The 27,691-nt window shown below is 36.5% G+C and overlaps 4 protein-coding genes across 4 annotated transcripts; 3 read left to right on the top strand and 1 right to left on the bottom strand.

The window, feature by feature from the left end:
• Positions 1 to 5,025: 5,025 nt before the first annotated feature.
• Positions 5,026 to 7,932, top strand: LOC109208829 (ferredoxin--NADP reductase, leaf-type isozyme, chloroplastic). Its single transcript, XM_019371980.1, has 9 exons — positions 5,026 to 5,323; positions 5,409 to 5,643; positions 5,735 to 5,868; positions 6,143 to 6,221; positions 6,387 to 6,478; positions 6,575 to 6,652; positions 7,098 to 7,160; positions 7,259 to 7,493; positions 7,621 to 7,932. Exons 1-9 carry the CDS (start codon positions 5,219 to 5,221, stop codon positions 7,686 to 7,688), a joined length of 1,089 nt encoding a protein of 362 aa, XP_019227525.1. The 5' UTR covers positions 5,026 to 5,218; the 3' UTR covers positions 7,689 to 7,932.
• A 574-nt stretch (positions 7,933 to 8,506) lies between these two features.
• LOC109208830 (cold shock domain-containing protein 3-like) lies at positions 8,507 to 11,237 on the top strand. The gene is made up of 2 exons (XM_019371982.1): positions 8,507 to 9,585; positions 10,942 to 11,237. Exon 1 carries the CDS (start codon positions 8,787 to 8,789, stop codon positions 9,579 to 9,581), a length of 795 nt encoding a protein of 264 aa, XP_019227527.1. The 5' UTR covers positions 8,507 to 8,786; the 3' UTR covers positions 9,582 to 9,585; positions 10,942 to 11,237.
• Positions 11,238 to 17,722: 6,485 nt separating this feature from the next.
• On the bottom strand, positions 17,723 to 19,205 carry LOC109208835 (uncharacterized mitochondrial protein AtMg00810-like). Its single transcript, XM_019371987.1, has 2 exons — positions 18,146 to 19,205; positions 17,723 to 17,799 (listed from the first exon to the last, which is right to left on the bottom strand). The coding sequence occupies exons 1-2, from the start codon at positions 19,203 to 19,205 to the stop codon at positions 17,723 to 17,725; spliced, it is 1,137 nt and encodes a 378-aa protein (XP_019227532.1).
• A 5,032-nt stretch (positions 19,206 to 24,237) lies between these two features.
• Positions 24,238 to 27,130, top strand: LOC109208828 (thaumatin-like protein 1b). The gene is made up of 3 exons (XM_019371979.1): positions 24,238 to 24,612; positions 24,704 to 25,409; positions 26,487 to 27,130. The coding sequence occupies exons 1-3, from the start codon at positions 24,552 to 24,554 to the stop codon at positions 26,629 to 26,631; spliced, it is 912 nt and encodes a 303-aa protein (XP_019227524.1). The 5' UTR covers positions 24,238 to 24,551; the 3' UTR covers positions 26,632 to 27,130.
• The last annotated feature ends 561 nt before the right edge of the window (positions 27,131 to 27,691 follow it).

Genomic DNA, 27,691 nt, shown 5'->3' with positions numbered 1-27,691 from the left:
ATTGATGAAATAATAATTTTTGGCCTAAAATATTGATTTTGGTTGACTTGGTCAACATTTTGAGTAAACTGACCCGGACCCATGTTCTGACGGTCCCTTTTGGTCCGTAGTAAAATATGGGACCTGGGCGTATGCCCGGAATCGAATTCCGAGGTACCTAGATCAAGATATGAATTTTTGATTAAAATTGAAAGACTGAAATAATAATGGTTTTAAGAATTTGGTTAATATTTGATCTTGTTGGTATCGGGCCCGTATTTTAGTTCTAGAGCCCGGTACAGGTCCGTTATGATATTTATTTATCTGTGAAATTTGGAGAGAAACGGAACTGATTCGACGTGATTAGGACCTTCGGTCGAGGAAATAGAAGTTTTAAAACTTTCTTGAAAATTTCATGCAATTTGGTGCTAAATTCGTAGTTCTAGGTGTTATTTTGGCAATTTGATCGCACGAGCAAGTTCGTATGATATTTTAGGACTGGTGTGCATGTTTGGTTTGGAGCCCCGAGGGCTCAGGTGAGTTTCGGATAGGCTACGAGATGATTTACACTTAGAAAATCTGTTATATGTTGCTGCATCTGGTGTACTGATGCCTTGTCCTATGCGATCGCGAAGCCACTCTCGCGATCGCGAATGGGAAATTGGGCAGGGGGTGGTTTTCCTCTATGCGAACACGTAGACTAGGTCGGGAACGCGGAGCAACGGTGGTGTTACCCTTCACGAACGTGACCTGTAAGAATATGGGACCTGGGGGAGGGGTCATGCTCTTCTACGTGAACGCGACCATTGGGTCGCGAACGCGAAGGCCAGTGGGGGAGCTGCCTTACGCGAACGCGTAGATAGGCTCGCGAATGCGAAGGCCTTAGGCCTGTGCATCGCGATCGCGACAAGTCTTCCACGAATGCGATGAAGAGCAATGTTTTTAAAAAAGACTTCAACACGGGAATTGTTCAAAATTTCATGTCTCTTTCACTAGAACTCGACCTAGGGCGATTGTTGAAGAGGGAATTCAACACCAAATCATAGGTGTGTGTTCTTTAACTCATTTTCTTCAATTTCTATTATCACCCATTAGATTTCTAGTCCTAAATCTTGTTCTTTCATGGTAGAATGAGGGATTTTTGGAAGAATTTGGGGGGGGAGGGGGGGGGGAGGGTTTATAAATTGGGGATTTAGACCTCGATTTGGGGTCGAATTCCAGAACTAATTACATATTCGGGCTCGGGGGTGAATGGGTGAATGATTTTGGCCGAACCTCGAGTTTTGACCAAGCGGGTCGATTTTTGATTTTTTGGGGGAAATGTTTTTAAATTTATGTATTGGAATTGATTTCTTTAGCGATATTTGATGTTATTAAGTTAATTATGGCTAGATACGAGTGGTTCGGAGGTGGAAACTAAAGGAAAAACGGTAATTGAGCAGTGAATGGCCTGTGGATCGAGGTAAGTGTTGTGTCTAACTTTGACTCGAGTGATTAGGGATCCCCGACTTAATTGCTATGTGAAAATTAGGTGAGGTGACGAGTACCTATGCGCCACCAAATTATCTGTTCTGCTTGTTCCTTTCCCCGCTCTTAATATATTGTCTTCCTGTCTTAACTACTACATGCTTATTGGAATTTCCATATTTAATTGCTACTTGTTAGACATTGTTTTTCATTATTGAAGATTAGCTATCCGTAGTTTCATTGTATCATATTATTGGTTTAAGATGGTTTATCGGTGTTTTATGGTACATTTTGGGTTGGTCTCACTGTGTAGTATTAATTGAGTGAAGTTTCATAATTGTATAGCTTTCTGTTTGCTTTGGTTGAGGCTTAAATATTGTGGAGAGTTTTGAGCTATATTGTGAAAATCTTGTTCTTATTGTGTGATTTGTACTGATATGGCGGGATCGGGTTGTGCGCCGCAACAGGAGAAATAAGGGTGATATATTGAGGAGGAATAAGGGCGAAATGCTATTATATGGTGGGATCGGGTTGCACGCCCCAACAGGAGGAATAAGGGTGATATATTGAGGAGTAATAAGGGTGAATTGCTATTGTACGGTGGGATCGGGTTGCTGCCGCAACAGGAGGAATAATGATGGATTGATATGGAGTAATAAGGGTGAATGTTCATATTGTTACTGATTATATGGTAGGATCGGGATGCGTGCCACATCAATTTATGTGTTTATGTATTCTTCTTCTGCTGTGAAGTTATTCTGTAGTTTTGTACCTCATTTAAGGATTGGTTATAGCTGGGTACTGATAAGATATTTGAGTTCCCTATTCATTTTTGTTTCAAGTTACTGTTTCATTTTGTCGCGTGCTTCTTTTCGCTTTATTACATACTGTATGCAGGTTATATTGTAATTACCCCGATGTAGCCTCGTCGAGGTTAGGCTCTTAATTATATCGAATATAGCTTATATACTATACACTTAGTATATATACTATACTATACTATATATACATCTTATATAGCTTATATAAGATGTATATATAGCTTATCGAATATAGCTTATCGAATAATAGTATAGTATAGTATATATATATATATATATATATATATATACACTATACTATACTATTACTATATGTACATCTTATATAGCTTATATACTATACTATACTATATATACATCTTATATAAATGTGTTATTTCAGGATTATAAATGAAATTTTAGGAAAAAGTAACTAAGCATATTTTTACATTAAAATGTAATCATAATTTTATTCACTTGAAATAATTTTTTATTGATTTATGGAATCCTTATTTAGTGCACTCTTTTTTTCATAAAAAAGAAAGAAACAAACAAATAATAAAATGGACTAATTAATAAATAAATATTCCACGGGAAGAAAAATAGTGGGGTTTTCCATGGGAAAATAATGTTTTATTAAATTTTTTAATAAATTCCGACCGATTTCGGTTGGAATTTGAAATTATGCTCTTGTCCCACAACGGCTGAAATGGAAAAATAATTTTTATTAAAATTTTTAAAAAATTCCAACCGATTTCGGTCGAAATTTGAAATTATACTCTTGTCCCACATCGTCTGAAAGATGTGAGCTTTTCCATCTTATAAGTTGAGCCTTGATGCATAGAGTCCAACAGGTGTGGACTAACAAAAAATTTGCAAATATAGGAAGGGTTGTAGTTAGTCCTTAGTAATAAGATTTAATATTCTATACTTAGAATTAGTAAGCATATTTTTACATTAAAATGTAATCATAATTTTATTCACTTGAAATAATGTTTTATTGATTTATGGAATCCTTATTTAATGCACTTTTTCATAAAAAAGAAAGAAACAAACAAATAATAAAATGGATTAATTATTAAATAAATATTTCATGGGAAGAAAAATAGTGGGTTTTTCCATGGGAAAATAATTTTTTATTAAAAATTTTCAAAAATTCCGACCGATTTTGGTCGGAATTTGAAATTATGCTCTTGTCCCACAATGGCTGAAATGGGAAAATAATTTTTATTAAAAATTTTCAAAAATTCCGACCGATTTCGGTCGGAATTTGAAATTATACTCTTGTCCCACATCGGCGGAAAGATGTGAGCTTTTCCATCTTATAAGTTGAGCTTTGATGCATAGAGTCCAACAGCTGTGGACTAACAAAAAATATACAAATATAGTAAAGGTTGTAATTTGTGCTTAGTAATAAGATTTAATATTCTATATTTAGAATTAGAATTCAATAAAATAATAATGATAAATATACTAGTACTAATTAGTAGTATAAGATATAATATTGTGATGCTATCATACCTCAAGCTGGGGAGTATGCGATACAAAAAAATATATATCTGGAAGATTTTTAAATTTATTATATATTTAAAATTTTGATCGATTTCGATCGGTATTTGAAAAATAAATAAATAAAATTTAATTCATTCCAACCGATTTCGGTCGGTATTTTGAAAATTAAATAAAAAATTTTAATTAATACCGACCGATTTCGGTCGGTAAATGCAGTTTGACTGTCAGTTAACGCATTGAATAAACCGATCGATTTCGGTCGAAACACCTTAGCGACTATCATTTTTCCGACCAATTAAAAGCGGTCGGAAATCGATGACTTTTTCTCAATTTCCGACCGATTTTGGTCAGTTTTTCTGGATGAAATTAGCCAGGTTTTAGTAGTGAGGTACACACTTATATGCTACTACAACTTCTCTTCCTTCATCCTAACATAATATCCGTTGCAAATTGGGCATCAAGTTGACAGCCTTGGCGCACCTTTGGCTTTATGTCAAGTTATGCGTGAAGTTAAATTGCAGGAATTAGCTATGTGGTGAATAATACTGTAGGACTTATTGTGCAATAAATATAAATACAGAAATTGTTATATAGTGTTGCTCAATTTAAGAGTATTTTTATCATTAAATACTCTAATTCACATATTGTCAATACACATATTATTATTCGATATTCTATCTCTCATAAAATAATATTCCATATAACTTTGAAGTAATACATTGTTTAGTATTCAGTAGTAAGTAGTATTAAACTCCACCAATTTATGTAGTGGAAACAAAACACTACATCACTTATAATATCAAGATTTTGATAGTTATGCAAGATACTATATCGGAAAGCAAGTGATGTATATGTAATATGAGATTTTATATATGAAAATTAAATTCCTTTGTGTTTCTAAGCAAACCAATTAGTCCATATTCTTGAATACAGATTTCGTAGCTGGTGGCTGTTGTAGACTTATAGTAGCATGCTTATATGTCCATTCGTACATGGAACTCTCATCAATCGCCAAGGGATCTTTGGTGTAACTGGTAAAGTTTTTGCCATGTAACCAGAAATCACGGGTTCTATTATTGAAAACAGTCTCTAGCAGAAATATGTGGTAAGATTATGTATAATAGACCCTTGTGATCTAGCCCCTTCCCGGGATCCCGCTTATAGCATGAGTTTAGTGTACGGGCTGCCCAATAAATATCAATCACGTCGTTTTTGGCCACATATCACACACTAAAAACACAATCGCGAAAAGACATGAGGCTAGAGGCTCTAGAATCATACACTTCTCTTATCTTCACATCTCCCACCCTTCAAATCTCCTCCACCCAATCCTTTAATCCACTAGATACCCCCTCTAAAAAGATCTCAACTCCTCTTCTCTTTATTTTTCCTTCTTCACCATTACCTTATTATCAATTCCCTCCTCTTAATTTTTTATTCCATTTCTTAATATCTCAAACATGGCTGCTGCAGTAAGTGCTGCAGTTTCTCTTCCATCATCTAAGTCCACCTCTTTTCCCACCAGAACCACCATCATCTCCCCAGAAAAGATCAACTTCAACAAGGTAAAATTCGACTTATTTTCAGGTAATTCTTTTTCTTGGAAATTGTTTATATATTGACCATGGATTTATTCTTGGTTTGTGACAGGTGCCGTTGTACTACAGAAATGTGTCAGCTGGTAGTAGAGTGGTTTCAATCAGAGCCCAGGTGACCACAGAGGCTCCTGCTAAAGTTGAGAAGATTTCAAAGAAACAGGATGAGGGTGTAGTTGTAAACAAGTTCAGGCCAAAGGAACCTTACGTTGGTAGATGTCTACTCAACACTAAGATCACGGGTGATGATGCTCCTGGTGAAACTTGGCACATGGTCTTTAGCACTGAGGGTATGGCCTTAATCTAATACTAACTCATTGATATTATTTTTTTCTTAATTAAGTTTGTTGGGAGCTGAATTAATTTTGTTGGATTTATTAGGAGAGATCCCATACAGAGAAGGACAATCCATTGGTGTGATTGCCGATGGTGTTGATGCCAACGGGAAGCCTCACAAGCTCAGATTGTACTCCATTGCTAGCAGTGCCCTTGGTGACTTCGGCGACTCCAAAACCGTAAGTTTTCAATTCCTATAAAGAGCAGCCCGGTGCACTAATAAGCTTCCGCCTTATCCTGCATTTCTCCTGTAATAGGCTGTTTCCACTGCTTGACCCCATGACCTCCTGGTCACATGGCAACAACTTTATTAGTTACCTCTATATTACAGTTCAGTCTTAACAGATCAATAAACATGTCTAGAGTGTGATTAATAGTGGCAATCATCATTTCTACCAACTATAGGTCATACATTACACAAATGTAAGTGTCTGAACTTGAGGTTTCATACAGGTTTCTCTGTGTGTCAAAAGGCTTATCTACACCAATGACAAAGGGGAAGAAGTTAAAGGAGTTTGCTCAAACTTCTTATGTAAGAATCAACGACTCCCTAATTTCTTAGACGATGTCACTGTTTATCTGTTTTATTTTAGCTATCCAGTACAGATTGGATTAAGAGTGATTGTTCCTAATGTAGAGTAGGAGTATAAGGTTTTGCCCTGCTTATTTGTGTAACTTCAAATGTTTCATATTTCAGGTGACTTGAAGCCTGGAGCTGAGGTCAAGATTACTGGACCTGTTGGGAAAGAAATGCTCATGCCAAAAGATCCAAATGCCACCGTTGTTATGGTGAGTTTTTCTTTAGCTAGTTTATTGTCATCTAAGTCATTTCTGCTGCCTTTTAGTTGACTATGCATTTTTTGCTAATTCGAATTTGTCAATCAGCTTGCGACTGGAACTGGAATTGCTCCTTTCCGTTCATTCTTGTGGAAAATGTTCTTTGAGAAACATGAGGATTACAAGGTACACAAAATAACCATTTGTTTGATTGTTTCTCTTCATTTTTTATTGTTTGGCTTCAACACACTGCACATGCTAGTAAAAAGAAAAGAACTAAAAGAAGAAAGTGTCTGGTCATAGGCAACAACTGTTTCTTGTATGAATTAAAACTCAAGCCTCAAGGAGTTTGGAGTCCGATATTATGAACCATCAAAGTGTTCTATCTAATGAAGTCAAGTTAAGCACAAAAGTTAGAGTTGTAGAATCTTCGAAATAGTGAATTATTAAGTGCTATTTGAGCCAAAGATGACTGACTTTAAACACTTAAATATCCAACATCAGTTTATTGCAAGGCTTTGAACTAGAGAAACGGCTAATGATAGAATATCATTGTAGTATTTGACTTGATTTCATTGGTATTCTCTCTTCTGACTACTCGATTGAATGATATGAATTTGCTATCGTACAGTTCAACGGTTTGGCATGGCTTTTCTTGGGTGTTCCCACCAGCAGCTCACTACTTTACAAAGAGGTAATGTTCAAGCATACTCAGTAATCCTTGATTCTCCACTGTGCACTTTGTTGATTAAGATTTACAACTATGGAAATTTTCTTGATGTTGTACTGTAGGAATTCGAGAAAATGAAGGAGAAGGCCCCAGAAAACTTTAGACTGGACTTTGCTGTGAGCAGAGAGCAAACAAACGAAAAAGGCGAAAAGATGTACATACAAACCAGAATGGCACAATATGCAGAAGAACTATGGGGTCTGCTACAGAAAGACAACACCTTCGTCTACATGTGTGGACTCAAGGGCATGGAGTCCGGAATTGATGACATTATGACTTCACTTGCTGCTAGAGATGGTAAACATATGTCCAAACTATGTCGTCATTTTTTTCCCACACACTCTGATAAAATATTAAAATCCTTAATCATTTTTATTCACTATAAATATCGATCTGAGGCTTACATTTTGCTGTGCTATTAAAGGTATTGTATGGGCGGACTACAAGAAGCAATTGAAGAAGGCAGAGCAATGGAATGTGGAAGTCTACTAAATATTTTTTACTTTCCTTTGTACAAATATGAGCCAACTTTATGCTTCTCTCCCCTGCATTGTAGATAGGTAAATTTTTCTTTTGAAATTTATTTTTATATTTTTTTTTGGATTTTCTCTTTTCTGAAATTTCAACTTTAAATGAATCAGTGTATTGGCATTGGCCCTCTAAAAGTTGTATTTTGAGGGGCATGGATCAATAACATATAGCTGAATCAATCTCAATCGCAGTCTCTTTATCTCTACTTGTATCTGCTTTCTGAATACACGGGATAAGCATATGATGCATATTCAATTGACTTATTCCTTTGTGTGTTTTCATTTAATTTTTTTTATTTTTTCTAATCTTAATCGTTATACACGAACATTTCGTAATATAGACACGCACTAACCCAAAAGAAAAAAAGATAGAGAAAGGCAAGACTCTTGGTTGTGTTTTGACAAGAAATTAAAGGAGAAAACAGCAGATACTTAGAACAAAAACCAAATCCCATAAGATTAGTCAGAGGCTTTAACAGTTTGAGGAAAGAAATTTAACTTAGTGAGCTATGATTTCTATTCTCTATATATTATGACCAAAAACATTAATGTTTTCCTGTTATTAGCCAGCCAAAGTAGATTGATACTGAGTTTAAATCTTTCAAACCTGTTAGGATACACATAAACAAAAGTTATTAGATTCATAATGATAATCGACACTACAACTATATTAGCTTTAAATTTGTTTTAAATGAACTCGAAGACGTATCTTATCTATTTTACTTTTCTTCTGGGGCGTCTTGTTTAAAAATAAAAAAAATGTAATAAGTGGTAGTAGACACATATAATTTCTCTAAGAAAGAAATTCAAAATACAAGATAAATAAATTCTAGAAATCAAATTTTACAACGTAAACTCTTGGTCTTACCATATTTATTGGATTGGATAAATATGCAACAAATTTACAACCAAACCCAACAAAAATCAGGAACCGAAAAGCCCTAACGTCCCCCCTTTAAAACGCTTTAAGGCGCCGAAACTCTATTTAGGGTTTCCCCTTTAGCTATAAGAATCTCTCGGCGGAATTTGAGCTTTTTCAAGGGTTTGCCATCGGTTAACAATGGCGGTGGAGACGTCGAGAATGACAGGTGTGGTGTCCAAGTTCAACAACCAAAAAGGCTACGGATTCATCAAGCCTGATGATGGATCCGAGGATCTATTCGTTCATCAATCTGAGATCAAATCCGACGGCTACCGTTCTCTCTACGAAGGCCAGAAAGTGGAGTTCACAATGATTGTGAAGGGTGATAAGTATCAGGCTAATGATGTCACTGGTCCTGATGGTGCTCCTCTCGATAGTGGCCGTAACAATACCCGTGGTGGTTACGGCTATGGCGGTAACGGTTATCGCAGGAACGGCGGTGGTGACGGTGGATATCGTAGTGGCGGTGGTGAGTGTTATACCTGTGGAAAGACGGGACATTTAGCTAGGGATTGTGATCGTAGCAGTGGAGGCGGCGGTGGTGGTGGTGGCAGAGGCGGCGGGTGTTATAACTGTGGTGCGAGTGGGCATTTAGCGCGGGATTGTGACCGTGCCAGTGGTGGTGGTGATGGTTATCGGAGGAGTGGTAATGATGGTTGTTACACTTGTGGCGGGTATGGCCACATGGCTCGAGACTGCCCGAGTAGTGGACGTCTTGGTGGTGGTGGTGGTGGTGGAGGAGGTAATGGGGCTTGTTACACATGCGGTGCACAAGGACACATGGCAAGAGACTGTCCCCGTGAGGGTGGGGTTAGTGGTGGTAGTTATGGGAGATATGGTGGTGGTGGTGGTAGTGGACGAGGAAGCAAGTGTTACAACTGTGGAGAGGCGGGTCACTTTGCTAGGGAATGCACTAGCCAATCCGTCAACTGATCATGTACATGATCTTCCCCCTTTTGTTATCAGTCCTCGTAATATTCCATTTTTGTTAGCATTGGACATGTTTTTTTCCAGTTGTTATTTTGTTAGCTATATGGCTGGATGTTCTTTTGGAATTATGTTTCTCGGATGCATACTTTTGGTTAGTAGTTGATAAACAAGTATATAAAATGCTGGATGTTCAGTTTTTGCACTTTAAGCAAATCTGTTATGCTCATCATAATTATGTATATGTATCTGTTGTGCAATTTTAATACACTATATACAATACACACATACGCGCGCGGAAAACTTGAGAACCCACATAATGCATGAAGCTGATAAACGTCTGTTGTTTCAGTTGTGAGCTTGATAGTAAGCATGTCCTATGATATGCAGTCTATTAATCGTTGTGATTTCTGCTTGTGTTTATAATTCTGTTTTGTATTTGTTTGTTGGGAATATGCTCCATTGATGGTCCTCTCAGCAAAATATTCAAGCTAATGCTTTCTGTTTAAACTTTGTTTGAACTATACCTGTTTGTTGGAATATGCCGAGATACATACAATAGTAGGTTAATAGTAGGTAATTAAAGAATTTCTAGTTCTCTCCTAAAGAAGTATTCCCAAACTATCTCTTCTAAGATTTTGTAAAAATAATTTCCAAATTAGCATCATCGGCATCTAGCAAAAAAGGTGCTCTTGATCTTTTCCTTTTATAAAAAGAGTCTTGTCTTGAAACAATTAATCTAGCAAAACTTCCCTAAGCTTAGCACTTCTATTTAAGCAGGAATTCGGATTGTTTTGCAAAAATTAGTTTTCCTTTACTCCTTTTAAAAAAGAAGATGCAACAACCCACAAGTCTGTCTCCCCTTCCTTTGCAGTAGACTCTATTCCCAAACACCTCTCTGTCTCCCCTTCCTTTGCAGTTCCAATCTCTTTTACACCGACACATTTCACCTATTCAACACCCCTCTACCTAGTCATAATTTGCACTATTCAGACACTTTAGTTATTGTCGTTAGCTACTCCAACTTTAAGTGCACGCAAGTTCTTATTGGAATTTAGAAAATTTTCATGTCATTGCCATTTTACTTTTGGGAAAAATTGAATTGTTGAACAAATAAAAAGTATTAAGGGATTGAAATAGAAAGATGAGGTAATATGGAAATAGCATAGCTGAGAACGACTTATTGGCAAGGCGGCCGGTGTGCTAAGATTTGGGCGATATGGGGTAGTAGGTAGAGCACGAGGCAATTGGTTGGGAAGGGAACCCTTTGAGGCCTTTGGGAATTCTGAGAACTTACCTAGGGAAATTTAAAGTGTCCCTTTTTCTTATGATTCTATTTTAATTTATTTTGTTGGTGACATTATAGGTGTCAATTGAAGTGCAAGTTTGGGAATCAAATTCTGAAGAGTAGCTGGATAAGCTTTTGCGAATATTTGTTTTGAAATAACATTTAATCTTAACTAGCTTGAGATTGAGTAGTAGTTGGTTGACCGAGTAGTTTCCGGTGGAACACTTGATACATAAACATTGTCCCCCTTTAGACTTTTTAAATACGGTCATATGGTGCATTGTACATTTGTAGTTGAAACAGTGGGAGTTACATGACCCCTGGTCCGGATGTTTGGTTGAGATTTAGGCCATTGTTATCTTTTTTTATTGTTATGGCCTTTGTTTGTGTTATTTACATTTAGTTGTGCAACTGAGCTGAGACCCCAACTTGTGGTTTCATGTACGTTCTTTTTATTGTTGAATCTTTGCCATAGTTCTCTAGCCATGGCGGACTTCAACTTGTGGTTTCATGTACGTTCTTTTTATTGTTGAATCTTTGCCATAGCTCTCTAGTCATGCTGTAGGGATCTTGAGTAACAAAAGACAGTTCATCCTAATAATCTCTTCTTTTTTCTTATAGCTTATTAGGTTGGTTTTACTTTAATTTACTTCTGAATATCATATGAAAAGGATTGTGTTTCAAGGACTAATGTAGACTTGAATGATGTTCTTTAGTGAAAGAATTCTTCATGATCTTTGGCTGTTGATATTATGGAGCCAATAGTTCTGTTTTCAGAGAACAAGGAATGAGGGAATAGGGTTTAGAGTTCAAGCACATCACATCTTGAGTCCATGGAGGACTCTGCAACATTGTACTTTAGGCTGTGTCTGATCTGTCCGTGTGTCTCTCTGGGACATATTGATTATGACCTTTTCTGGTAATAAATGATTATGTGGGGAATATTAGTTAGTCTAGTATTTATGATCATTTAAACGTGCAATTTGGATTTTCAACAGAGCAGTTGAATTGCTAGTGGGTTAGTGGAAAGTTAGAATGTGGGATAGTGAGTTAGATATCATGTATAGTTTTAGTTAATAGAACTGATCAGGTTTCTTTCAGCTATGTTTTGAAACTTAGCAGGACAAACGGCCAGCTAAAATCTGTCCTAATGCCAAACATTAAATGAAGCACCAATCTCGCAAATCTACTCCCATAAAATTCCCAGTTGGAAAATGTTAAACGACTTCTCTTCCTCCATGGTGATAGTCTATCTATTCACTGTCTTGAGGAAATGAGAAGAACCTTTGTGTTCTCGTTAAACACCCCTAATTACCTTTCAGCTTTCTACTCCTATGTGACAGCTTTTCCTGTTGATTTTATTTTAACCAAGTTTTGCTCCTCAGTGTGGAGCCGGCTGACAAGTTAGATCCTCGATCCCTCGTATTATTTCTGCGAAGTGTAAATTGTAGCAGACCTTTTCCCCCAAATAAACACCTAGCTCCAAACTCAGGACGAATTTACTCTAATATGATGGGATACCCTACTTATCAGAGTTCAAAATTTACTTAGCTTGTATGGGAAGAGATGAATATGTGTACAAGGTCTGCTGTGAGTGGCGTTAAGCTATTAAGTGGACTGATTTATATTACCGGGTGATAGAAGAATACTACCTGTTGAGCATCTGAATGTTTGAAAGTCTCAACTGGATAGACTCTAAATGGTTAAAGAATCAGAAGAGTTTGAAAGAGTAAAGATTACCCTGATCATGACTTTTACATGAATAACTAAAAGGATCAGAAGATTAAGAAAAACTTGGGTTGTTCTGGTTGAGCAGTTATTGTTGCTTAAGCAGAACTTTGTTCTGCCTTATGATAGTTTCTCTAGATTCAAATACTGGAGGAGAGCTGAAGCTGAAACTCTTACACTCGTTAGTATTTCATTCTTTTAGTAAAAATAGCACGGTCTAGCCAGCTTTCGGGCTAGTCATTCAAAAATAGCCAGCGTTTACCAAGTCAATGAAAAATAGTCACTATTTTGCTGCAACAGAGACCGGTACATCATAATATACTGGAGTTCGGTGCACCTCTGTATGAACTTCCAGCATATTATGCTGGAACTCCAACACACGGAAAGTTCCAGCATAATATACTGGGATTCGAGTACTTGTGTATGAACTTCCAGCATATTATATTGGACCGGTATACTTTGCTGGAACTCCAGTATATTATGCTGGAACTACATCATATTATGCTGGAGTTCAAGTATACTTATGTTGGAACTACATCATATTATGCTGGAGTTCAAGTATACTTATGTTGGAACTCCAGCATAATATACTTGCGTATTTTTCGGGTTTGGAACAGTGTTTTCGTTCAGATTTATCTTTACATGAAAAGTGGCTAAATTTCGATTACTTTTGAAACTGTGCTATTTTTGAACGACCACTTGTAAATCTGGCTATTTTTGAATTTCTCCTTTCTTTACTGAATGTTTCCACAGACGTTAGGGGCTAATATTGGAAAGCCCAATGTAGCAAACGATCTAAATTAGCCCGCTTATTAGGATAATCTATTAGTTTTTCTAGTCATAAGAAAAAGAGATTTTTACATTCCTATGCCACATTTGAAATCTTATTACCCTCAATGTTTAAGGTTTGACTTAATTACACTTAGTATACCAAATTACCAATTCTATACCATAATTAATTAAGGGTATAATTAATTATATATTTTTTACTCCTTAATTAAAGGAATCTGCACGTTTCTCTCTCCTAACCCCTCAGTTCCGCCCACGTTTTACCCATACCCACGTTCTTTTTACCATTTTCCATCTTCTGAAATTAAATGCTCCCTCTAAATTCACAGAAAATTGAAGAAACCCTTCAACAAAGTTGGTTCTCCATTTTACTCCAGTTGAAGTTCATCAATGAAGAACAACAAAGTTCATCAAAATTGAAGTCAAATCTTCAAAGTTCATACACACATTTACCTTCAGCTTCAAATTTTTTCAACGAAGAAGAACAAACCTTCAAAGAGACAAGAGAGCAGCAATTCCACCGTTGACAGCCATTAAAAAGCTTTGAAGCTTTGAATTCAAATTTGGATTTTCAAAAATTATTAGTTATTTTGATTGGGTGTTGTTGAAAATAATTGGGAATATGTTTTGGAGTTTATATCTCAATTTTGAGGGGTTTTGGTGAAGATTAGACTTGGTTTTGACCGAAATTCAGATTGAAACTCGAAGAAGAAGAAGAAGAAGACATATTGCAGAAATTGTAGATAAATTGTAGAACAAAAAGTAGATAAATTGTAGACTGTTTTTTGCAGAAGATTTTGTAGAAGTTTTAGTCGTTTTGGATTTGTGAAAACAGAAAACAATGCATCTACAATCAGAATACAAATAATCTACAATTTATCTACAAAATATCTACAAACTGGATACATTGAATTTTAATATCCCAATTCCCATTTCAATTGTAGCATAATTGGCATTTTCGACATAATTGCGTTTTATGCAGAAGATTTATAGAAGTTTTAGCCGTTTTTTATTTGTGAAAACAGAAAACAAAGCACCTACAATCAGAATACAAATAATCTACAATTTATCTACAATTTCTGCAATATGTCTTCTTCTTCTTCGAGTTTCAATCTTAATTTCAGTCAAAACCAAGTCTAATCTTCACCAAAGCCCCTCAAAATTGAGATATAAACTCCAAACCATATTCCCGATTATTTTCAACAACACCCAATCCAAACAAATAATGATTTTTGAAAACCCAAATTTGAATTCAAAGCTTTCAAGCTTTTTAATGGCTATCAATTGTGGAAAATATCTGGAAGAATATTTACTTTCATAATTGTAGCACGCCTAAATAGGAATATCTGGAAGAATATGATTTGATCTGATTTACGCCAAATCTTTTTAGAATATTCTGTTCCTCAATTTTAGCTCGACAAATTAGGAAGATTCAGCTACTATTAATCAGTATTTAATGATTGGTATAATAAATGTAGAAAAAATGTGGACAGGGCAGGTAAATTAGAAACTATGCACATTTTTTATAATAAGATTTCATATATGGTATAGGAAAGAAAAAAATCTCTAAGAAAAAACTACCCGCTTGCAGGATTACACCCAGTGTAATCCCACAAGCAGGTTCTAGGAGGGTTGAGTAGGGTGTACGCAGACCTTTCCTCTACTTTGTGAAAGTAGAAAGGTTGTTTCTAATAGACCATCGAGCTCAAGAAAAGCATAGTATACGCAGGGTGTGTTTGGTATAACGGAAAATGTTTTCCCTTCTCTTGATAAGGAATATTTTCCTCCAATTGGAGGAAAATGAGTTCATAAAGAAAATGTTTTCCAAAACATTTAAGCCAACCAAACATGGAAAAATTGAAAAATATTTTTCGGAAAATGTTTTCCTTCGTACCAAACACACCCGTAATGCTTTTTCTATTCTATAACTTGTGTCGTTTTATTGATTTTTAAGTTTCTTACAGTAATATAATTTTCTATTATTAACTTTAACATCATGCAAACTCGCACCGTATTAAGATGCGGCATAGCTGATGAGCTTGCACCGTCAATTTAAAGAGAGCTTAATGGAATATTGACTGTAACAGTGTATCATAGCAAATGCTTAATGAATAATGGTAAAACTTTCCATTGAATGGTTTCTATTGATTATTCCTTGGAAAATGTGACGCAACTCTTGTGTGTTAATAGCCAGTCTTCTTTCCTTTGCATCGTACCCAAAAATTAACCCATACTTGCAGGAGGAATCAGAATCGCATGTGGTCGTCTTTGATAATTTTTTTATTAAAAAAATAATTACAGCTTTTAGTAGATAACCCCTACAATTAAACTGCCTATAGTTAGGGTAAGCAACTTGATTACTACTTTGCCGTTTTCTTTTTGGATTGTATGCATAATTTGCAAGGCGGACACATCTTTTCTTAAATTTACTTCATCTTTTGAAGTTGAATTTTTCCTGCTACCGCGAAAAGCTTTTGAGTAATTTATTGGATATTAATATTCTATTCTATATTGTCAGGTTTTCGCACATTTTGAAGTGAGCTTTTTATTTAATAATATAATCGTTAGATTATTTGTCTAACAGCTTATGGATGGTTTGTATCGTATTGTATTGTTTTCCTAAAATAATGTTTGTTATGATTGTTTTAGTTGCATTGTATTGTTAAATCCATTGTTCCGGAATAATGAAAAGTCTCCTTTTTTGAAACAACCGATTTGGTGTGGTGGAATTATTTCCTATTTTTCTTTCCAATTATGTCCTAACTTATTACTCCACAAATCTATTTTACCCTTTATTTTTTTATATTTTTTTTATTTTAACTCAAGATCTCCAACATATAACCTACTTTGTTTCCAGACCAATGTTAAAGGTGTTTTGCCGCCTTCTGTTTTATTTTTTCTCCTAATTTGCTTTTAACTCAATTATAATTAGTTGTGCTCCTTTGTTTTGCCTTCTTCTGTCTCGCTCCTTTGTTCTGCTTTCTTAAGGTGTTTTGCCCTCTTCTGTTTTGTTTTTAAAATTATTTCTATACATAATTTCTGATAAATTTAATATTAAACAATTGGGGGTATTTTAGAAAACTTATAAGTTATAGTACAGTATGATACATCCAAACCAAACAACAAAATATTATTTAACAATAACAAACGATACAATCTATCCAAACATTATATTCATAAAACGATACGGTAAAATACAATACAATACATTATAAAACGACGGGGAACAATGATCCAAATAGAATGTAAACTACATTTTTATCTTTTCCTTAAATATCTCATTTAGTTGATAATTCATCAATTGAAATAATTAGAACTTTTAGGGGAAAAAGTATTACTACTAAATAACTTCTTAATTTTTGAAAACTTCAATATTTTGAAAACGTTTTCGATTTATCATAATGGCTACGGAAAAGCCCTAAAAATGTACCCAACTTACATAAATAGCCTATCGATGCCATCCATTAAAAGCCCGCTCTTTCCATGCCACTACCGTTAAACATTTGGCCCATCTATGCGATTATTTGACTAACGGCTGAATCTTTTTTTAAAAATATTTATAATTAGTGAATAGACCTACATTTCCACGTGTCTGTTCATTATTGATCCGACTTTACCCCTGCCCTACATTAGTTTTAACCTTGGTTAGGTGCATTTACCCAAACCCAACCTGTTAAAACATATTCAAATTCTTAACCCAACCTAACCCAAATTATTAACTCAACTCTGTTATTAACCCAACCTAACCCATATTGGTTACTCGGCGATCTTTTCCTTTTTCACAAAGCCATCGCCGCCGATTCCACTTTCCTTAGAAAGCCCTCTCATAAACGTCCCTCCAACAAATTCCGTCTAGGTTCCGCCTCCATCCGCCGCCCCAAAATCGCCTTTTTGTTCCTAACAAACTCCGATTTACACTTCGAATCCTTATGGCACAAATTCTTCAATGCTTTCGATCCGCATCTGTATAATATCTACATACACGCTGACCTTACAGTGAAAATCACACCTCCAACCGTTGTTTTTACTGATAGATTTATACATTCGAAGAGAACTCAACGCTTATCGCCGACGCTCATTTCCGCCACGCGCCGCCTTCTTGCTCACGCGCTGCTCGATGACCCAGATAATGCTTATTTTGCTTTTATTTCGCAGCATTGTATCCCTTGGGTTAATAATTTGGGTATGTTTTTACCGGGTTGGGTTTGAGTAAATACACCTAATCAAGGTTAAAACTGATGTAGGACAAGGGTAAAGTCGGACCAATAATAAAAAGACACGTGAAAATGTGGGTCTATTCACTAATTATAAATATTTAAAAAAGAAAAAATTCAGCCGTTAGTCAAATAATGGCATAGATGGGCCAAATGTTTAACGTAGTGGCATGGAAAGTGCGAGCTTTTAACGGATTGTAAACATCTGTAGATCGAAAGATTTGAAGAAAAATAACTAGGGTTTAAGAGAAAGTGAGAGAGGAATCGAGAAGCATCTGTTCATTCTCTTTCAGAAATTTATTCATTGTTACTTACATCTGTATTCTAAAAGCTAGATATATACAAGGGTAAAATTGGTAATCCACTAAACTACTTGGGCCACTGCCCGACCAACTTATTAAGAAACCAACAATTGGGCTTAGCCCAGTACAAATAAATACAAAGGTGGCCCAATCCTTCAAGTAATAGCACTATCTCTAATACCCCCCCCCCCCTCAAGTTGGAGGGTATGCACACGCCCAACTTGCCAAGCAAAAAATGTTGAGAAGCACCTGCAAGAGACTTAGTGAATACATCAGCTGGCTGGGAAGCAGTATGAATGTGACTTAAAGATATTAAACCATCAGCCAACTTAGTGCGAATGAAATGGCCATCGAGCTCAATGTGTTTGGTGCGCTCGTGAAATACCGGATTCTTAGCAATATGAATCGCAGCCATACTGTCACAAATAACAGGTATAGGTGCTGATAGAGGCATACCTAGATCAGAAAACAAACGAGCCAACCAAGACAATTCAGCCCCAAATTTACTTAGGGCCTTGTATTCTGCTTCAGCGGAAGAGAGAGACACCACCTGCTGTTTCTTAGACTTCCAGCTTATTAAACTACCTCCAAAAGAAACACAGAGACCAGTAACATACTTGCGAGTATCAGGGCATGCTGCCAAATCACTATCACAGTAGCCATGGAGAGAAAGATTAGAAGAATTGTTCAAAAAAACACCAATATCAGGAGTACCCTTTAAGTACCTTAAAACATATAATGCAGCTTCCATATGAGGAACTCGAGGGGTCTTAAGAAATTGACTAAGATGTTGCACAGCAAAAAATAAATCGAGCCTAGTATGAGTGAGAAAATTGAGTTTACCAATAAAGCTCCGATAAGTATCAGGCCTAGGCAAGACATCCCCAGCCTCAGAATGTAACTTGGTGGACAAAGCAAGAGGACACACAACAGGAGAGACATCTGAACACTTAAACTCAGTCAATAGGTCAGAGATAAATCTTCTTTGGTGTAGAAGAACCCATGATGAATGATAAAGCCCCTCAATGCCAAGAAAATAGTTAAGGTGGCCCAAATCCTTGATCTTAAATTCAGCATCCAGAAAACTCTTTAAGGCAGTAATTTCAGCTATATCATTTCCAGTGAGGATGATATCATTCGCATAGACAACAATGAAAACAGAGGAAGCAGCAGTTCTTTTGAAAAATAATGAATAGTCATTCAAAGAATGAGTGTACCCTCTAGAACAAAGAGACTGAGATGGCTTTGCATACCATTGCCGAGAAGCTTGTCTCAAACCATACAAGGATTTCTTTGTAGACTTCCTCATCTAAGTCCCCATGCAAAAATGCCTTGTTCACATCCAATTGAAACAATGACCAATTATGTTTGACAGCAAAAGCAATGAGGCATCTAACAGTACACATTTTTACAACAGGTGAAAATGTTTTAGCAAAGTCTACACCCTATACTTGAGTGTCACCTCTAGCTACTAGCCTCGCTTTATACCTCTCAACAGAACCATCATCCTTATACTTGATTTTGTAAACTCATTTGCACCCAATTGGTTTCTTACCTTGAGGCAAGTCAACAATGTCCCATGTGTGATTAGCCTCCAAAGCCTCAAACTCTTTTTTCATGGCCTCTTGCCAAGCAGGACTTATAGCAGCCTGATGGTAAGAATGAGGCTCAACTACAGCAGTTGGTGCATCAGTAGTGGTGGTAGTAGAGGTGCAGAAAGAGGGAGGAAGGGATACTACATAATCCTGAAGATGAGAAGGAAGACTGTGGGTTCTGGTTGATTTCCTAGGAGCAGCAGGACTGGAAGAAATAGGTGAAGGAGAGGAGTGAGCTAGAGATGAATCAGATTGGGGAGAAAAAGAAAAAGTGGAAGGAGGTGAAGCAGGGGTGGAAATGGGAAAAATAGGTGAATAAGGGGTGAAGGAAGGAGGAAGAGAAACATGAACAGTTGAAGGACCAGAAGGGTCGGAAATGATAGGAGATGGAGAAGGAGGTAAAGGAGAAGGTATAGAATAAGGAGAGTCTGAGAGATGAAATGGAAAAACAACTTCACGAAAATGGACATCTCTGGAAATAAGGACAGACTTAGTTTGTAAATTGTAAAACTTATACCCTTTCTTCCCAAAAGGGTAACCAATGAACACACAAGGGACGTCCCTTGGCTGAAATTTGTCCCTTTGACACTTGGGAACTAAAGCATAGCAAAGGCAGCCAAAAGGTTTCAAATGGTTATAGGATGGTACAACACCATATAAAAGTTCAAAAGGAGTTTTTTTTGATATTACAGTTGAGGGAAATCTATTTATAAGATAAGTGGCAGTTAATACGCAATCCCCTTAGAATTTGGTAGGAAGTTTTGACTAAAATAAAAGAGCTCTTGAAGTTTCTAAAAGATGTTTGTGTTTGCACTCAACCACACCATTTTGTTGAGGTATGTGGGGGCAACTTGTTTGGTGTAAAATCCCATTATCAGGAAAAAATTGAGACATGGAATGGGAAGAACCAAGCTCTAGGGCATTGTCACTTCAAGTAGTTTTAACATGGAGGTTGAATTGTGTTTGGACCATTGCAATGAAAGCCTTGAGAAGAGGAAAAGCACTACTTTTGGCGTGCATTAAATGAGTCCAAGTGGCTCTACTATAATCATCCACAATTGTTAAAAAGTATTTTGCACCAGTATATGTTTGTGTATGATATGGTTCCCAAATATCAATATGAATTAGTTGAAATAAGGAAGTGGAACTAGAGGTACTATTTGAAAAAGGCAATCTAGATTGTCTAGCTAGAGGATAAATTGGATAAATGAAAGATTGTTTAAAGGAAATATTAGAAGAAATAGCAGGAATGGCCTTCATTTTAGCAAATGGGATGTGACCCAATCTATAATGCCAAAGAATATTAGAACTGGTTACAGCATTCACAGAATTCATACAAGAAACATCAGACTTTACACAAGGAAGAGTAGAAGTAGTACTGTCAGACACAATAGGGACATTATTATTCAAAGGTGAATTATTTACAACTGATATAGTATCATTTAAGGAAGAGGCAGGGGATGAATGCATGGAGAGTACATTAGCAGCTAAATCTGAAATAGAGATACAATTCAGTTTAGGAAGAACAGTAGAATGACTAGAAGTAGAAGAGCTAGAAGTGGTAAATGGAAGAAGCTTGTAAAGACCATGGTGCACTCTACCAAGTTCCAGAAGATTCTTCCTGGAAAGGTCCTGTATATAACAGGAAAAAGATGTGAAAAGGACAAAACTGTGAAACTGTTGAATCAACCTATAAACATATATGAGATTGTATTGAAATGATGGAATATAGAGCACATGATGCAAAACAAAGGAAGGAGACAAAGTAAGTGAACCAGTGCATGTTACTTTCACTTTGTAACCATTTGGCAATGAAACTAAATAGGGTACAGGAAGTGGTTTAATGTCAAAAAGGAAATCTTTACTAGATGTCATATGGTCAGTTGCTCCTGAATCTACTATCCAAACACTCCTAACAGCACTGGACAACATGCAAGCAGCAAAGCTATCACAATCAGGCAAATGTTGAGTAGAAATGTTACCAGCAAAGTTTGCAGATCCCATAAGATTTGTCTGAGAGTCAGAGTCCAAAGTTGAACTTTGCAGAAGCATCAACAGTTGACTGCACTATTTTTTTGTCAGTCCAGGTATCATAGATTCTTGACCAACAGATCCAGAAGTAGTAGGGGCATCAGGAACTCCAGAAGCAGAAGATTCAATGTTGGCAGCAGTATCATACTTCCGGCCTTTTGTGAATTTAAAGTTTTGTGGAAAACCATGCAGCCTATAACATGTCTCAATGGTATGGTTATTCTTTTTGCAGTACTTCCAGAATAAAGATCCCTTATACTGCCCAAGATTTATCCTTTGATTGGAGTGATCAAAACTAACTCTCTGATTGTATTGTTTGTTAAGATTTGGTTGAGAAGGAGGTTTATTGTTGGCACTTGCATGGAAAGAAGCCATATCATAATTAAATGAGTGTAGGAATGACTTGTCTTTGTTTTTCATCTTGTAAAAGAATGTTATAAACATTGTCAAGTGAAGGCAGTAGGTTCATGAGCAGAATGTTACTTCTAACATTAACATATGTCTCGTTCAACCCCATTAAAAATTGATGCACCCTATTCTCTTCTTCTTCCTGCTCCAGACCAGGATTAGCAGCACAATTACAATTTTTTGCATGATTGGAAGACATGACTATCAGTTCATCCCAAAGCTTCTTCAACTTGTTAAAATAAGATGCAATATCAAGAGCCCCTTGACATGTAAAAGCCAACTCCCTCTTGATTTCGAATTTCTTAGTTCCATTAACTGTTCCATACCTAGTATTTAATTGCCTAAATACTCTCAGCAGTCTCCGAATATTGAACACTTTCTGCAATTTCAGGGGACACTGAGCTTGTCAACCAGGAAATTATCATGTTGTTCGCCCTATCCCACTGTTTACACTCGGGTGAATTAATAGGAGGCCTAGGGAGAGTTCCATCGATAAAAGCTATCTTATTTCTAGCTGAAAGAGACACGATAATGCTCCTTTTCCAACCTCCAAATCCAGTACCGGAGAAAGGAACACCAATCAATGATGTACTAGGGACATCACTAGGATGAAGGAATAGAGGACTTGAAGCACGAGGAGTAAATTCAAACTCATTACTAGTAGTATCACCCATTTTTGTGAATTAATACCAATACAATTCAAACAACCAAAATAGAGATTGTATAACACTACCTCAGTTCAATATATGCAATGAAGATGAAGACGAGCAGGAAAGAAAATCGATGTTACCCAAATTCTTCACAACCGGAAGATACGTCCTTTTGACAGAAGCCCTAGCTCTGAAGAAGATTTAAAAAACACGAAAACTCTCGAACCAGTAGATGATGAAAGATCCAAAAAAAAAATAACCGTTCATCGCTGGAATACTAGGAAGATTAGCGAAAAATCCAAAGAAAAACAAGCTTCACCGGTAAAAAGCTCGAACGACGGCAAAACCGAGAAATCGATGCACATGAAAAACTCCACCAAAACGGCTGGAGGGTAATATCGATCGATAGAGAATGACGAAATTCATCAGGATTGACTGCGATACCATGTAAACATCTGTATATCGAAAGATTTGAAGAAAAATAACTAGGGTTTAAGAGAAAGTGAGAGAGGAATCGAGAAGCATATGTTCATTCTCTTTTAGAAATTTATTCATTGTTACTTACATCTGTATTCTAAAAGCTATATATATACAAGGGTAAAATTGGTAATCCACTAAACTACTTGGGCCACTGCCCGACCAACTTATTAAGAAACCAACAATTGGGCTTAGCCCAGTACAAATAAATACAAAGGTGGCCCAATCCTTCAAGTAATAGCATTATCTCTAATACGGATGGCATCGATAGGCCATTTCTGTAAGTTGAGTGATATTTTTAGGCCTTTTCCGTAATAACTAATATAGCGAACAGAAGAGAGTATCAACCAACAACCAATGGCGAGCCAACTCATATACTCCTTCGTTGAAAAATTACAATATTTAGCTTAGTCAAAAGTTTTATTATATGCATATATATTATATGTTAACTCCTCTAATTTTGTTTCTGTATTTTTATCTTTAAATATTTTGACAGCTCTTAAGTAAAATTTCAAGCTTCGCAACAACCATCTTCCCCATTTGGATTGCACTACGACAGTTTTTTTTCTTTTTTTTTTTCTGTCAACACCTATTACTAGTATTAGTTAATGTATCTCACTTGTTTTTCTTTTCTTTTAAATTTCAAACAATTTGATACTCCCTCTCATAATGAGCATGACGGCACCAAATTTTGCAAAATCTGCGGTTTGTAACTTGGAAGCAGCTGAATTGGGTTTAAATGAGCCGATCTCTTGGTTTTCCCTTTTGTTTCAGCGATGAAGGGAGCCCCACGACTATATGCCATCAATATTAATTGATTAGTAAAGAATTAGAGAACATAAAAATATAATTATGTGTTAATTTGTGTTTGCGGCTAAGGTTCAGTTCACTGATTTCAACTTGCCACTGTCAAGAATCTACGCTATTTGATCTTTTCATAGAGATGGGTCCCGCAAGTGATGAACGGACCGTTATTGGGTCTTATTGCCATTTGCAAGGGGGTCCCACACCAATCTTCCCAGGGCGCGTAGGGCCGTTGAATTTAACCGTCATTAACTCCTCGCCCGTCCCCATTACCCAAAAGTCCCCTCTGTTACTTTATCTTTTTTTTTTTCCCTCTGGTAATTTTAGATACAGTAATTAGAGACATCTCTCCTTAAATCGCATTCTATTTAAATCCTCCCGCAACCCCGCCTAAGCATTACTCCCAAAGCTTTAAACTAATCCTTGAAACTTACGAATTTTAGTTCTTCCAATCCCAAAGCTTTCTTCTCTTAATTTCTAATTAAGCCATTTTGACCTGCTTCGACACAGTTGCCGACCTTACACTTTGGCGGTGTTCTGTTTCCCCTCCAACGTCGGTCCAAAAACTTTCTATAAATAACTTAGTCCGACCACGTGATCCGTCCGACATTCATTTCAGTACTCCACATTGCCAACAACTTCATTTTTCATTCCCTTCAAACGTCTTAGTCAAAACAAAGAAACATTACTATGGCGAAACCTCAAGTTTTTCTTGCCTTATTCTGTTTATGTTCCGTATTCCTTATTTCTGGTAAGTTTTTGGTTCTCGTATTCTTGTTATTCACATTTTTGTGGTAAAGTTTGGAGCTTTGTTATTCATTTTTGTTGGTTTAATGAAACAGGGGTGTTATCAGCAACATTTACATTAGTAAACCAGTGCAGTTATACAGTATGGCCGGGTATATTATCAGGTGCAGGTACTACCCAGCTTTCTCCAACTGGACTTCAGCTAAATCCAGGACAGGCCATACCCATTTCAGTTCCAGCGGGTTGGTCGGGTCGTTTATGGGGTCGGACTTTTTGTTCCCAAGATTCCACCGGTAAATTCACTTGCGTTACAGGTGATTGTGGCTCTGGAACACTTGAGTGCACCGGCGGAGCTGCACCGCCGGCCACTCTAGCAGAGTTCACTCTCAACGGCGCCGGTGGCCTTGATTTCTATGACGTTAGCCTTGTGGATGGTTATAACTTGCCTATGTTAGTGAGCCCACAAGGTGGGACCGGCGCCGGGAATTGTTCGGCAACTGGGTGTGTTGTAGACCTTAATGGGCCGTGTCCGGCGGAGCTGAAGATGATGAGCACCGGCAGCGACGGAGGCGGCGGCGAGTGCGTGGCATGCAAGAGCGCGTGTGAAGCGTTTGGGAATCCGAGATATTGTTGTAGTGGGCCCTATGCTACGCCTGATACATGCATGCCGACGGATTACTCGGAGTTTTTCAAGAGTTCATGCCCACGCGCTTACAGCTATGCGTATGATGATGGAACCAGCACCTTCACTTGTGCTTCTGCTGATTATGTCATCACATTTTGTCCTGCTCCTGCTGCTAGGTACATACTTCGCCGTTTCCTTATCAAGCAAAGCAAGTTCTTTTCTCAATTTGGTTCAATTTAATGTCTCTTCAATTTCTTTCTTTTCTAGTTTTTCCAATTAAATTCCCCTTCTCCAATAGGTTTTGTGTTTTAAATACTATCTCCATGACACATTTCGCTTATCTAATTTGACTAAACTTTAAAGCTAAATTGAATTAGTTCAACTTAATATTTTAAAATTAAAATTTAGATATACAAAACCAACATGAAAAGTACTATACGTTGCAATTTTTCTCATGTCAATATGATAACAAAATATATTTTAAAATATTGATCAAATTTTACAGTTTGACTCTCGATAAACAAAATATGTCATCTAAATACAATTTAGATACAGATGAAGTAAATTTTCGCCCTTGGGGTATAGCTTAAACCTTTAGAGGCAACTTAAGGTATGGAGTAATTACTTAAAAAGCTTATATGTCTGACACCATAATAATTCTTTAAATCTTTTCGTTAGTGTATTCTAATAGAATTATTTATTAGCAAAGCATGTGCTTGGTTAGGCTAAGTAGTCATATGCATGCAATAGGGCGGTTATTTGGTGAGATTTGTTAAACAAAAGTAACATGCAAATATATATGTTTCATGTGTGTCGGAAATGAGAGCATATGTGTAGTCAGTTGTCTCAAACTACCTTTTGATCTTATAATGAGTCACACCTAGAAATGAAGCTCAAAGAATTGTTGGCTTGATTTTAAGCAAACTAAAAGGAAATCTCGAAAGTTTGAAAATAGGAGGTGGGAGGTTTTGGGCCATGTGCGTCGCTATCCTACATAATTTAGTGCTTACATCTTAGCTTCTCATATGCTTTTCATGTTACGTAGATTCAAAATGCTTACTTATGTCCTAACAAATTGAGGCACTGTCCACGCTCAACTATCAATGTTATATCATGTCACCTTTATATAAAACTACAACAGCTAATAATCCAATAGGACATTATATTAATTAAGAGCTATATTTATTGTTAGTTAACGCTAGTAATTATATCGGTGATCTACTAATGGTACTAATATAATGTTATTGTTGCAGTCAGAAATCATCTGGAGGGCAATACGCTGGTGGGAGCAACGTTTCATTGGTCAGTAACAGTGGTAGTACGTTAACCTCTGGCCCATTACCATTCTTAACAAGCTTGATGATCACCATTATAGCTGCCCTTTGGAAGTTCCATTGATCTTTGTTATTACTATTAATAAAAAGATTTCTGGTCTCTGAGTATGCTAGCTATTTGAAGTGGGGCCACTCAATATTTTTGCCCCACAATTCTACAAAGTTGTTGCTGCCGGCAAAGAGAGTATACCCACTTTTGCATGTGAACTCAATAGCCCAAAGTCCGCCAAATTTTGGTCTTTGATGAAGTGGTATCCATGTGACGTGGGAATCTCTGTTTCTTTTTTTGATAAAAAGAAGCAGCAAGCTAGGGAAACAAAAAGCGCGACAAGAACAGGAAGAAAGGGCAGGCCAAGTTGTAAATTGCCGACGTAATGGATTTTTTTACTTAATTATGATGATTGGTTGAGATTAGCATTTCAAATAGTTTTTTGTAATATAAAATAAAAGAAAGTGAGGACAGGGTTTATTGGCATGAGTTGAGATATCATTTTTATTTATCAAGTAATTAATGCGTGCCTGTTAATGACAATATAATAAAAAGGGTTGAATATTTGCTCTGATTTTTGTCTTGTAATTTTTGATGGGTGTATGTGAATTTTAACATAATCCTTTTTGTAATTTATCCGTGTAACTAGTCTGAAGTTGGCCGCCATAGTAGTTTGTTTGTTTTGATGATGCTAGTAGGATTTTTAAAAGAAATACAACACGCCCACCAAAAAATTTAACCCCCATTTATTACTACACGGAGTCAAGGGCATAGAAAAAGAAAGTGAAGGAAAAATTAATGTAAGAGTGCAGCCCATGTGGAAGCTGAAATGCTTTTAATTTCGCCTTTCCAAAGATCCGTGTATATGAGCAAGCTTTGCCCCCATATCAGGCATAACATGGAATTGGAAGAGTGATTATTTGAGGTTCAGGGTATAGCATGTTAGCATCGGAATACAAATCCAATTTAGTTGGTGAGATCGATCGATTTGTTATTCAAATATATATGTTGACCCATCTATTTATTAGAAACTTATATCGAAAGAGACTTTTAGCCTAAGAATGAAGAATTTAAATGAATCCAATACGTACTGCTACGTACTACTAAAATAATTGGTGGGGTTTTTCTTTTTCTT

Source organism: Nicotiana attenuata, unplaced genomic scaffold, assembly GCF_001879085.1.
Source record: "Nicotiana attenuata strain UT unplaced genomic scaffold, NIATTr2, whole genome shotgun sequence".
NCBI classification, from domain to species: domain Eukaryota; kingdom Viridiplantae; phylum Streptophyta; class Magnoliopsida; order Solanales; family Solanaceae; genus Nicotiana; species Nicotiana attenuata.
Note: the sequence above shows the minus strand (reverse complement) of the source record. Positions and strands in the feature narration are given on the sequence as shown.

Coding starts and splice junctions, on each gene's coding strand:
- LOC109208829 (XM_019371980.1), top strand. CDS start 5,219: ATGGCTGCTGCAGTAAGTGCTGCAGTTTCTCTTCCATCATCTAAGTCC. Junction 5,324..5,408: donor AAAAGATCAACTTCAACAAG/GTAAAATTCGAC, acceptor GGTTTGTGACAG/GTGCCGTTGTACTACAGAAA. Junction 6,479..6,574: donor CAAATGCCACCGTTGTTATG/GTGAGTTTTTCT, acceptor TTTGTCAATCAG/CTTGCGACTGGAACTGGAAT.
- LOC109208835 (XM_019371987.1), bottom strand. CDS start 19,205: ATGAGGAAGTCTACAAAGAAATCCTTGTATGGTTTGAGACAAGCTTCT. Junction 17,800..18,145: donor ATTCACTAAGTCTCTTGCAG/GTGCTTCTCAAC, acceptor TTCGATCTACAG/ATGTTTACAATCCGTTAAAA.
- LOC109208830 (XM_019371982.1), top strand. CDS start 8,787: ATGGCGGTGGAGACGTCGAGAATGACAGGTGTGGTGTCCAAGTTCAAC.
- LOC109208828 (XM_019371979.1), top strand. CDS start 24,552: ATGGCGAAACCTCAAGTTTTTCTTGCCTTATTCTGTTTATGTTCCGTA. Junction 24,613..24,703: donor TTCCGTATTCCTTATTTCTG/GTAAGTTTTTGG, acceptor TTAATGAAACAG/GGGTGTTATCAGCAACATTT. Junction 25,410..26,486: donor TGTCCTGCTCCTGCTGCTAG/GTACATACTTCG, acceptor TTATTGTTGCAG/TCAGAAATCATCTGGAGGGC.